The sequence below is a fragment of the Hemitrygon akajei genome, chromosome 22 (genome assembly GCF_048418815.1).
Source record: "Hemitrygon akajei chromosome 22, sHemAka1.3, whole genome shotgun sequence".
NCBI lineage: Eukaryota > Metazoa > Chordata > Chondrichthyes > Myliobatiformes > Dasyatidae > Hemitrygon > Hemitrygon akajei.
In genome coordinates, this window is record NC_133145.1 from 55,090,246 (window position 1) to 55,103,769 (window position 13,524).

The following is a 13,524-nucleotide window of genomic DNA, read 5'->3' on the forward strand; positions in this document are numbered from 1 at the left end:
GTTGGAAGCTAGCCAGACAGAATATGAGATGTTGCTCCTTCAACCTGACTGTGGCCTCATCACGGCAGTAGAGGAGGCGATGGACTGACATGTCGGACTGGAAATGGAAAGTAAAATTGAAATAGATGGCAAATGGGAAAATCTATTGTTTCTGGCGGATGAAGCATAGGTGTTGGGTGAAGTGGACTCCCAATCTACATCGGGTCTCACCAAAGTCAGAATTGAACCTGCTACACCACTATAATAACCTTTATGCTAGAGGGTATAGCCTTAAAGGGGGGGGGGGGAGTGTAACGGAGATACAGCTTAGTGGAAGGATTTTTATCAGAAAGTGATGGGTGCCTGGAACTTGCTGTCAGGGAAGGTGATGGAAGCAGATATGAATGAGAATCAGGTTTAATATCACTGGCATATGTCGTAAAATTTGTTAACTTTGTGGCAGCAGTATAAGGCAATATATGGTGATAGACAGAAAAAAGAAAACTGTGAATTACAGTAAGTTTATATAAATAAGTAGTGCAAAAAATAGGAAATTAAGAAGTAGTGATGTGCTGTTCATGGATTCAATGTCCATTCAGAACTCAGATGGTATTGGAGTATAAAAGTTGCATTGTTTGCTGTGTAACCAAAACTATGTAGTCAGCTTTGAACTTGCTATTTGCTGTGCATGTATCCAATTTAGTAGGAGAATGAAATCTTAAGAATGTAGAAGACAATGGTGTGTTAATGAGAGGTAGCTAAGAGATGTAGATTAGAACAGGATTAAGTCAATAGTGGCGGATGTACTTGTGATACGCAACTGTAGACCAATTGGATATGCTAATGCAACTAAACCAGGAGATTGCTATAAAAAATGCTATGTACAAGGATCGGTGGGCAATCAGCGACTAGTTCAATGACTGTCTCAGCTTTGATTTGCAAATTAAAGTTTAACCCTTCTTGAAGAATCTTCTGCATCTCCTGGTCGTTTGTGGGGCACGAGAAACCACGACAATGGCAGAGGAGAAGAAGCTGATCCTGAATTGTTGGGTGTATGTTTTCAGGCTTCTGTACCTCCTTCCTGATAGTAGCAATGAGAAGAGGGCATGTCCTGGGTGGTGGGGGTCCTTAATGACGGACGCCGCCTTTTTGAGGCATCGCTCCTTGAAGATGACCTGGATTCTACGGATGCTAACGCCCATGATGAAGCTAACTAATAAAATGTGGTGCTAACATTTATGTGGAATTTAGGAAAGTGTGTGAACAGGCAGAGAACAGAGAGAGTCAGATATTTATTGTGTAGGCAAGTAGGATTAATTAGACTGGCATCATGGATGGTTAAAAACAATCATTAGCTGAAGGACCTCTCCCATGCTGTACTGTTCGATGTACAAGCTGTCCAAAAGAAAGAAGCACTTTTTACCATCACTGCAGGACTTGTACGTGTCTGGGACAAAAAAGAAGGCAGGTAAAATCATTGTGGACACCATCCACCAAACAAAATGCCTTTTCCTAAAGTTCCCTTCTGGATAGTGCTATAAGGTTATTAAAACAAAAACTTCATGCTATCTTAAAAATCTCTTTCCCCAGGAATTTAATCTGATCAACAATAATAGTTAGCCCCCCCACCCTCCTCTATTGCTGCACTGTAAACACTTGAAACTATTTTTGATAAAGCTGTTTACATTGTAAATACATAATGTACATTTTATTCCATATCTGTAGAGCATAGAACATTACAGCACAGTGCAGACCTTAAGGTCCACAATGTTATGCTGGCCTTTTAACCTACTCTAAGATCAATCAAACCCTTAGACACTACACTGTGCTTGGAGCGAACAGCTTTTAAATAGCATCAATTGCGTGCGCTTGTGTCATAGTGGGCAGATGGAAGCCGATTTAAAAAGCAGTGATTTTTTGATCATCTTGATTTTTATTTTGACTTTAAAAAATTCAGATCCTTGCCAAGATGCCACGAAAAGATTTGACAATAGCCAAAAAAAATTACCCTTGGTGTCTACAATGATCATGTTCATTTAGTCAATCAAAAGAACACAGCAGCGTAACCTGGATGAATTCCTCCATCAATAGCTATTACTAATCAATACACGGTTTAATAGTAGGATTTGTAGTGTTGTGGCGACCCAATCACTAGCACACTCGAACCGGCTGACAATTAGCCAGAGCCAGAGACAAAGGTAGATAGCCTCAAGGAGTTTCAGTTACGTGCCTCTCGAAGTATCGAGTGGGGGAGACAGGCTTTAAAGCAAGACTGTGGACATTGGGGGGTGTACCGCCGGTTCTGGGGGGGGGGGGTTATGTGGCGACCCAATCACTAGCACACTCGAACCGGCTGACAATTAGCCAGAGCCAGAGACAAAGGTAGATAGCCTCAAGGAGTTTCAGTTACGTGCCTCTTGAAGTATCGAGTGGGGGAGACAGGCTTTAAAGCAAGACTGTGTTTTTGAAATAAACTTATTCTGTGGTTGCAGTTTATCGACTCCGTGTCGTAATTTCAGCGCTGCGCGTAGCACCCCGCTACAGTGTTCCAATTTGTTCTGTGTTCATTTGAATACACAATTTGTTATGCGGTTAAATAGTAGTTTGTCTTTTTTATACTTTATTAACTATCTTTGTGAAACTTTGTCTAATTGGGTATGTTGGTCTCCAATGGGCGCCAATTAACCAAAACCCACTAGACATGTAAATATATATGGCAAATAAAGTTGATTATCCTTGTCGGAAGTCTTGTATACATGGAAACACCTCCATGTTGAGTCCCATTAAAGCACCCTGAGATATTAATTTTTTTTATTTTTGAGAGTTTCTGGATGCCTTGTCACATGGAGAACCATACCTAGCCAATCACCTCTTGTTGTTCAGTTTCGGCATCCCACTAATTGTGGATGTTGGGAAAGGTCACTTCTGTAAGGGGAGGGGGGAACAGAAGTGATCACTAACTGATTGCCTCATGAAACATCACTCCATTGTATGAAGAGCTAGTATCACCGGTCAAATTCTACACATTCACAAAAGTTCTCCTCAATGTTTGGACTCCAGAAACCATTCCTAAATGTTTCACAATGAAACCAATATTCAAAGTTCAACTTTGAATACTGGTTCAAAATAAATTTATTATCAACATACCTATATGTCACCATATGCTACCCTGAGATTTATTTTCTTTCAGTCATCCTCAGTAGAACAAAGAAATACAATAGAATGAAAAACTATAAAGAAAGACTGGAAAGTAACCAAAGTACCAAAGAAGACAAACTATGCAAAAAAAAAAGAACAAACAAACATAAAAATATTGTGAGCTGCTTTGGTCCTCTTATCTAAGAAAGGATGTGTTGACTTTTGGGACAGTTCAAAGGAGGTTCACAAAAATTGAAACGTCTGTCGTATGTTTGACCCTGTACTCACTGGAATTCAGAAGAATGAGGGCTGACCTCATTGAAACCCATTGAATGTTAAAGGGCCTCGATAATGTGGATGTCCAAAGGTTGCTTATTGTGGTGGGGAAGTCTAAGACCAGAGGACACAGCCTCAGAATAGAGGGCCATCCTTTTAGAATGGGGGTGAGGAGGAATTTATTTAGCTAGTGAATGGTGAATCTGTGGAATTCTTTGTCGCAGGCGGCTGTGGAAGCCAAGTCATTGGGTATATTTAAGGCAGAAGTTGATAGGACATGAAGGGACATGGGGAGAAGGCAGAAGATTGGAGCTAATAGGAAAAATGGATCAGTCATGATGTAACGGTGGAGCAGACTCGATGGGCCAAATGGCTTAATTCTGCTCCTATGTCTTATGGCCTCTCCTCATGGATATGATTTTCATTTCTGGTAACAGCTTGTAAAAATGCCTTTTTCCTAAAGGCATCAGAACTTTCCTGTAGCAGGCTAATTAATGACTAAACGATTAAGCAGTTTTGTTATGCTGGCTCCTCCCTGTGACCCAATAGTTTCAATTTCCCAAATACTTTCTCTTTCAATGTAAAACAAAACTCTATAGGAAGTGGTTTCAAAACTGCTCTACAGTGCTGGCAGCAATGACGTAGGTTACATTAGAAATAACTAGCTTGATTGCAGCACGCCTGTGATGCCTAGATTACAGCTCCCAAACAGTAGGATAGAACCACGCACAGTACAGTATAGAATAGGCCCTTCAGCCCACAATATCATGTCAAACTGATTAAACCAATGACTCCCAATTAATCTAATTCCTCTTCACTGCACATTGACCATATCTCTCCCTTCTCTGCATATTCCTGTGTCTAACCACGAGTCACTTGAATGCTTTTATGCTTTTTGCATCTACCACCTTGGCAGTGCACTACCACTCTCTGTGTAAAAAAACTTACTTGCACAGGATCCTTTGAACTTCTCCCCACCCGCCCCCATCTTGAATACATGCCTTCTGGTTCTGGACATTTTCAATCCTGGGGAAAAGATACGGGTTATCTATCTATGCCTTGCATACTTCTATCGAACCTCCCCACAGTTTCTGCTGCTCTTGGGAAAACAGTCCCACTTTGTGCAGCCTCTCCTCACAGTACATGTTATCCAAACCAGACAGCCTCCAGGTAAAACTTCCTTTGCATCCTCTCCACATCCTTCCTACAATGAGGTGACTAGAAAAAAACCTCAAAATGTGGCTTAACCGGTATTTTATAAAATGTAGCATAGCTACACTAAATAAGGCAAGCAAGCCGTATGCCTTCTTTACCACCTTATCAACTTGTACAGCCCTTTTTAAGACTCCATGTACCTGGACCCCAAGATCCCTCTGTTCATCAGCACTGTTAAAGATCCTGCCATTCCCTGCATTGTCGTCATCGTCATCATTAGGTCATGTCTGGAACTTCCAGTTGGCGGACGATTTCCCTCCACGCCGCTCTGACATATGGGAAAATCGTGTACTTGGCAGGTTACAACAGCAGCTTGCCTTTGCCTTCTGCCAAGTGAGTTTAAGGAGATCGCCACCTCTTGCAGTGGATGACCAGGACGTCCAAGTGTCTTGTCATGCTCTTAGTGCTCCACCAACGCCTGCTGGCCTGCCTTCTTGACCATTGAACCATTAATTGGACTCTTCCGCTCAATCCGCCATGGTCAGACTTCACACGCTGGGACAGCAGATCCCCTACCTCACCGAGGGTTGAAGACCAGTCGGCTACCCTCACCTGGTTTGGCCCGTCTGCCGAGACGGTTTACTGGGGTGTGGCCGCTGTGCGTGCTACAGCTACTTGGAGCTACAGGTGAGAGCTGAGCGCCAGGTGGGGACCAAAGGTGGACGAGCTGCCACGAAAAAGGGCACGGCAGGCACACCCACCAGAGGTGCTACCCCTCCCTAGACATCCCATACTGTGTACTCTCTTGTAATGCTGGATGAACAATCAACCCATGTACACTACCTCACTATGGCTTTTTCTCACTCTCTTGTTGCACTACTTATTTATTTTTTTTACTGTGATTTATATTTTTTTTATTATGCATTGCAATGTACTACTGCTGAAAAATAACAAATTTCCTGACGTGTCAGTGCTATTAAACCTGATTCTGATTCGGGATCTCCTGAAGACATCACCTTACCCTTGCCCATATTAAACTCCATATGCCATTTCTTTGCCCATATCTATATCCACAGGTCTTTATTCCACTGTATTCTTTGCCAATTTTCTATGAAATCTAGAACACCACGAAACCTCGTACCATCTGCAAATTTATTCACCCACCCTACGGCATTTTTATCCAAATCAATCAGGTATGCACTGAATTGAACTGAACATGCCTGCACTATTTTGATGACTTTGGGGTTTGATGTTTTATATCTTATGGTTTTCACTCTCTTTTTTTTTAGTTTTGCCGTTTGCACAACATGTACTTTTTACCATAGATGCTGCCTGGCCTGCAGAATTCCTCCAGCATTTTGTGTGTGTTGCTTGGATTGCCAGCATCTGCAGATTTTCCCTTGTTTACGTTCTTTCTTTGCTTGTTGGGGGCTTAATGTTTTCCTTTGAATGGGTTCCATGGTTTTTTCTTATTTTGTGGCTGGCTGTGGGAGGACAAATCTCAGGGTTGTATTCTGCATACATACTTTGAGAATAAATGTATACAACAAACAACATAAGTGCTAGCACAGATCCCTCTGAAACACTACTAGTCAAAGACCTCCATCCATAATAGCACCTATCTACCACTATCCTCTATCTTATATGGGTAAATCAATTTTTGATCCAGTTAGGCAATTACTGTGGATCTCGTCCATCCTAGCATGCAGGATCCTGTCAAATGCCTTATTAAAATCAGTGTATCCACTGTTCTACATTCATCAATCACCTTCATCACCTCCTCGAAGAACTCAACCAGATTAGTCAAACAAAGTTAAGACGACTGTTCCTAATTAGACCACGCTTCTCCAAATGCTAGTTTTTTTGTGTCTCCAAGAAAGTCATCTATTGTTTCCCCCTCTTATCCATGACTCAGGATCATAGAATCATAGGGAATGGAAAAGCTCTTCTGTCCAACTTATTGTAACAAAATTATTTTATATTACAGCCGGTGGCTGTATATGTCGTGTGACGGCTCCTTGGTAGAGATTGTTAAGAGCTCCAAATTTCTTGGTGTTCACCTGGCAGAGAATCTCACCTGGTCCCTCAACACCAGCTCCATAGCAAAGAAAGCCCAGCAGCATCTCTACTTTCTGCGAAGGCTGAGGAAAATCCATCTCCCACACCCCCCCCCCCCATCCTCATCACATTCTACAGGGATTGTATTGAGAGTATCCTGAACAGCTGCATCACTGCCTGGTTCAGAAATTGCATCATCTAGGATTGCAAGACCCTGCAGCGGATAGTGAGGTCAGCTGAGAAGATCATCGGGGTCTCTCTTCCCGCCATTATGGACATTTACACCTCACACTGCATCCGCAAAGCAAACAGCATTATGAAGGACCCCACGCACCTCTCACACAAACTCTTCTCCCTCCTGTTGTCTAGGAAAAGGCACCGAAACATTCGGGCTCTCACGACCAAACTATGTAACAGTTTCTTCCCCCAAGCTATCAGACTCCTCAATACCCAGAGCCTGGACTGACACCCTACTGCCCTATTGTCTTGTTTATTATTTATTGTAATGCCTGCACTGTTTTGTGCACTTTATGCAGTCCTGGGTAGGTCTGCAGTCTAGTGTAGTTTTTTTTCTCTGTGTTGTTTTTTTATGTAGTTCAGTCTAGTTTTTGTACTGTGTCATGTAACACCATGGTCCTGAAAAAATGTTGTCTCAGTTTTACTATGTACTGTAACAGCAGTTATGGTCGAAATGACAATAAAAGTGATTTGACTTGACTTAAACTTCATTCCTTGTTCTTTTCTGATTCAGCAACAGGAGGTATTTGTAAAGGAGTTTCTGCACATGAGTTAAAGTTTATAAAGACATTACTGGCTTAGGATAACAAACACAAACAGAAGAGATTCTGCAGATGCTCTAAAACCAGAGTAATACACAAAATGCTGGAGGAATTCAGCAGGTCAGATGGCATCTATGAAAGGAATAAACAGTTGACGTTTTGAGCCAAGGCACTTCATCAGGACTGGAAAGTATGGGGGAAAGAAGTCAAAACAAGAAGTCAGAGGCGAAGGGAAGGCAGGTGACATGACGGGGAGGGTAGGTGGGTTGAAGTGAGAAGCTGGGTGGAAAAGGCAAAGGTTGAAGGAGGAATCTGAAAAGAGAGGAGAGTAGATCATTTGAGAAAGGGTAGAAAGAGGGACACTCCCTATAGGCAGGTGAGAAGAAGCGAAGTGGTAAGAAGGGAGCCAGAATAGGGAATGGAAATGGAGAGAGGGAAAGGGGGAGAATTTAGAACGATATGAAAACTAGTTATTAGCCCCTTCAATAAGCTACAGAAGGATAGAATACAAGGAATACTAATTAATTTCTCAGTGAACTGATCTACACAATACACAATGCTGGAACCCCAGTATGACAGTCACCTCTACCCTTCCCTCTCCCTCTCTCTAATTCTGCCCCTCAATCTGGTCGCAGCTCCGACATGATTTTTCCTGCACAGCCCATTTTTTTATACCTTTAAGAACCCCCTACCCTTTTACTTTTCCATTTAATCATGGTACTAGGCTACACCTGCCTCTCCACATCTCTCTCCTTTTGCACAATAACACCTTTTTCATCATTATCTACTCTCAAAGCTGCAGACTGATACGCTCATTTACTTTCTCAGAACATTCTCTCGTTCCAAGCTGACACCATTCTGATGTACAACCGCCATTCTGAATAACACACGTTTACACATATGAGCGAGGAATCAAATATGACCACTGGCAAATTTAACTCCTTCTTTACACTCATCTGCGCCGATTGTGTTGCTCACCGAGCTCGTCCCATTTGTCAGCACCCCTCAACCCTCTCATATACAGATACTAATCTAGTTGGGTTTTAAATGTTGCTAGTATCTCTGGCAGTTCATTTCAAATACACACCACCCTTTGTGTGAAGATGCTGCTCATGGTGTCCCATTGAAATCTCTCACCTCTGATCTTAAACCTATGCCATGTTGTTTTCAGCATTCCCTCCCTGGGAAAAAGACTATGTGCCCTTACTCTCTCTAGCCCTTCATGTCCCTCAGTCTGGTCATCCCCGTCAATCCCCTACATTAGGGGGAATGAAGTCCCAATGTATGCAACCACTCTTTGTAACTCACTCCCCTAAGTCCAGGCAGCATACTGGTAAAGCAGGTCAGGTCGTATCTTACAGAAATGTTAACTGTTTTACGCTTTTTCACAGATGCTGCCTAACCTGCAGAGTTCCTCCAGCATTTTGTGAGTGTTGCTTTGGATTTCCAGCATCTGCAGATTTTCTTGTGTTTGTAACATACTGGTAAATCTTTTCAGCATACTTAATAACTCATCTGCTAGAATAGGGTGTAACTTCAACATAACTTCCCAACTTCAGTGCCCTGACTATGGACTCGCTTTCAAGGACTCTACATGTTTTCAGTATTATTTATTAGTATTTTTCTAATTGTGTATATTTTTTTTAAACATTGGCTTTGTTTTGATGCAGCTTTTCATTGATACTGTTGCATTTCTTTGTTCTACTGTGAATGCCTGGAAGAAAGTAAATGTCAGTGTAGTACATGAAACATTGAATGTACCCTGGTAATAAATTTACTTTGAACTTTGACTTAATATTTCCCCTACAAGTAATGTTAAGCCTTCTGGCCTTTAGCTTCCCTCCTGCTGCAAGTTTATCACGTGTCCGGTTCTTTGGCACCCTTGTCTAGCTGGAAGGATTCTCAGTGTTACCAAGTTTTAGTTATGATCTTCTCTAGTTCTTCAGGAGTTAGTTTGATTATAATCCATTGAGGTATGTTAAACAGTAGAAATTGCAACAATAAGTGTGAGAAAGTCATGTTGCAGCCCAAGCGCACCCGTGTTGGAATTTGTAGCACAAGATGCAAACACGAAAATAGAAAAAAAGGTTATTGCTCTGAACGTTAAATTTGTTGTTTGTTTCTCTGCCGCCACAAACGCTCCGGGAATTCCGTTCACTATATTTGCAACAAATATTCTCTCAGCCGGCGCAAAACCATGTGATTTAGCGGAAATGACACTTCGAAAGTGAAAACTAAAAGTAGGTTTGGTCACCGGGAAAACGAGCAGCAGAAGTCAGTGTCCTGAACACGGCGGAGGGGGAAGCATCCGTGCGTGGAGCCCGACACATGATAAACTCGCAGCAGGCTCTCCGGAACAGGTCAGTCACAAATTTTATTCCGTCCAACTTACTCCTCGGCATGAATCAGACTGCAACAGGTTTCTCTTCAGTGAAGGCACTCCCCCCCACGGGATGTGAGCGTCTCCTGTATTAATGGGTTGAGGGTGCAGGGGCCAAAGCGCGTCCCCGCCGCGCTGCCGTGCCCTTGCAAACCGCGCGTGCGGTACCCGTACCGGCTCGGGCTCGGGCTCGGGCTCGGGCTCGGGCTCGCGATCGCGATGACGCTGCGTGCTCCCTTCTCTCATCGCTATTCTCCCTCCGCCATTTCACACACGGTCGCCTCCTCCTCACGCCATCTCCGCATTCTCCTCACCTCGCCTCCACATACCCCCCATCTGGCACCTTCCTCTACCTCCACGATCTCCTCAACCGCTCCGCATTCTCCTCACCCTCCCAACAACGCTCTCTACAGCCTTCCTTCCTCCACAGATCCCCGACCCCTCTCTACAAATCCCTCTTCCCCCTCCCATCTGCTACAAATCTCTCCGCCCCCTTCCACAAATCCCCACCTTCCACTTACCTCTCCTAGTTCATCCCCAAACCTCCCCCCCCCCCCCCCCCCACGGACCTGCTCCTCTGGGATGCTTTACCGGTGAAGGATGGGCTGTATCCACTTTTTGTAGAATTTTCTGTTTAAGGGCATTAGAATTTCCATACCAGGCTCTGATGCAACCAGTCAATATACTCTCCACTACACATCTATAGAAGTTTGTCACAGAATCTCCACAAACTCCTAAGGAAGTAGAGGCGCTGCTGTGCTTTTTTCATAATTGCCCTTAAGTGCTGGGCCCAGGACAGGTGCTCTGAAATAATAACACCTAGGAATTTAAAGTTGTGACCCTCTCCACCTCTGACCCTTCAATGAGGACTGGCTCATGAACCTCTGGTTTCCTTCTCCTAAAGTCTGTAATTAGTTCCTTGGTCTTGCTGACACTGAATGACATAGAATGTTCTTATGACACAACTCAGCCAGATTTTCAGTTTCCCTCCTAATTCATCACCACATTTGATTGACGGTGGTACAATGGTGGTATCATCAGCAAACTTCAATATGGCATTGGAGCTGTGCTTAGCCATACAATCATTAGTGTAAACCGAGTACAACAGGGGGCTAAGCCCACAGCCTTGTGGTGCACCTTTATTGATGGAGACTATGGAGAAGATGTTGACAAACCAAACTGACTGGGGTCTGCAACTGAAGAAATCCAGGATTCAACTGCACAAAGAGGCATTAGAAGCCAAAATTAGATTTGAGTGGATGATGGTATTGAATGCTAAGTCTACAGTTGATAAACAGCATCGTGATGTATGCAACTTTGCTGTCCAGATGTTCCAGGGTTAAGTGAAGAGCCTTTGTTGTGGACCTATGGCTCTGGTAGGCAAATTAGAGCAGCTCTAAGCCACTTCTCATACACAAGTTGATATATTTCATCACCAACCTCTCAAGACACTTTATCACTGTGACTATGGGTGATGGTCATTGCTCCACCAGCATTTTGTGTGTGTGGTTAAGCACACTAGGTTTTAATTCAAATATACTTTGGCTTGGATCTTCTTAACACTGTTTAATTATTTATTAAAGGAATGGCTCAGAGAGGTGGGAAGATGGAAGCACCAAATTTGTTAACATCAGAGAATGTTGATTTGGAGGTATCGTCCTCTATTCAGCCGGATGCCAGTCAGAGTGAAAAGTCTTCACAGGAGACAGCTTGTAAAATGCAGTATGACCAAAATCCAGTTTTGCCAGACAGCGGAGCAAATGAAAATGAAACTTTTGAGGTGGTGCAGGAGGTAAGGCAGCTAAACACATAATTAGATTCACTATTTCGGTAGTAGTACAGGTTGAGTACCACTTATCTGAAATGTTTGGGGCTGGAAGTGTTTCGGATTTCTTCAGGTTTTGAAATAAACAATGAAATAGCTTGGGATTGTCATTAAGTCTTTGTCTTACTCTTGTATGTACTTAACTGTAAAAATTATTACATACCATTAATGTAATGAAAATATAATGTGTGCAGGATAGCAAAAGGAGCCTTGGGAGAATGCCTGAGTCAGCTGTTGACCTACACCAAACAGCAACAGGCTTTCGGTCTCCACCTATGACGCTGTGTTTTGATTAAAAGGTTACAGTACATTGTATTTGTATTTTACTTTTTTTATAGGTTTTATGTAAAGTATAGAAATAATCAGCATTGTAGACTTGTTCTGGTGTTAAATTTTCATCAGCAACAATCTTGACAAACTCATCAGTTAATTTCTTTGCTGTCTTGTGATCAGAAGACACTTTCTCACACAGATATTTAAGAATTTAATGTCAGGCCTTTTCTTAAATTTCTGTAGCCTGCTAAATATTCACTATTCTCTTCAATTTTTAGTTTGTCATGATAGATCTTTGATTATTTCATGATCAGCATATTGTTAAGCAGCATATGTTCACTCCACTGACGAATCCACTCCTTTAATACATGATCGAGATTCTCATTTTTCACATCATGCGGTGTTTTTCTATTTTTTATTGACTTTTGCTCATTACATAGCTTTTACTTTCCTAAAACGGTTCCCAACTTTTTTTTATGCCATGGACCTGAACCATTAACTGAAGGGTCTGTGGACCCCAAATTGTGAATCCCTACTCTAGAAGATGCTTGGACCATTTATATGATGCCACATGTGTATACACAAAATAAATAATTCTTCATAGATCAGGAAAAAGCAAAGGGAAGATTTAAAATAATGTTGGTTTCTTGTTAAATTGGGTGGTAAGAAATTGGCAGATCACCAGTAATTGGAAGATGCAGATTTGAGATGATTGATAGAAGAACTAAAGGAATATGAGAATTTTCTTGGCGAGTTGGGTCATTGCTGGACCTTGACTCAGGTTGTGTGTTGCTGAAGAATGCATTTTTGACTTTATTTGTGACTTGACCAGTGATAACTAAACTTGTATCTTCTACTTCCATAAGTTTGAATTCATCACCTGTATTATGACAGGTAGTTTTCTCCATTCACCCCTTGTTCAATGGTCAATGTCAGTTTTACATAGAACAGTCCCTTTGGCTACTATGTCTGCACTGACCATGATGTCAGTCTAACATAGAAACATAGAAAACCTACAGCACAAAACAGGCCCTTCGGCCCACAAAGTTGTGCCGAACATGTCCCTACCTTAGAAATTACTAGGCTTACCCATAGCCCTCTATTTTTCTAAGCCTCATGTACCTATCCAAAAGTTTCTTAAAAGATCCTATCATATCTGCCTCCACCACTGTTGCCGGCAGCCCATTCCATGCACTCACCACTCTCTGCGTTTTAAAAAAAAAACAAAAAACACTAACTTACCCCTGACATCTCCTCTGTACCTACTCCCAAGCACCTTAGACCTACGTCCTCTTGTGGCAACCATTTCAGCCCTGGGAAAAGCCTCTAACTATCCACACAATCAATGCCCCTCATCATATTATACACCTGAACTAAACTGTCTGCACACGGTCAGTGCCCTGTCTAGATGCCTCTTAAATGTTGCTATTGTATCTCCTTTTACCACTTCCTCTAGCAGCATGTTGCAGGTACTTAGAATATTGTGCAGAAGTCCTATATAAAGCTCGAGTGCCTATGATTTTTGCACAGACTTGTAGTAATTTTATGTATTGCACTGTACTGCTGCCGCAAAAAAAAACTCATGACAATTGTGAGTAATGATGAAACTGATCTTGATATGGTGTTCCACAAAATCTGATACCCAAATAAGTATAACCGTA

The 13,524-nt window shown here is 42.3% G+C and overlaps 1 protein-coding gene across 1 annotated transcript in view; it reads left to right on the plus strand.

Moving 5' to 3' along the window:
- Positions 1-9,572: 9,572 nt before the first annotated feature.
- LOC140714747 (E3 ubiquitin-protein ligase rnf213-alpha-like) overlaps positions 9,573-13,524 on the plus strand; it is a 194,113-nt gene continuing 190,161 nt past the window's right edge. Inside the window, exons 1-2 of the mRNA XM_073026278.1 lie at positions 9,573-9,745; positions 11,349-11,557. Coding sequence (XP_072882379.1) covers positions 11,351-11,557 — 207 coding nt within the window. The 5' untranslated portion in view covers positions 9,573-9,745; positions 11,349-11,350. The remainder of the gene's footprint in view (positions 9,746-11,348; positions 11,558-13,524) is intronic.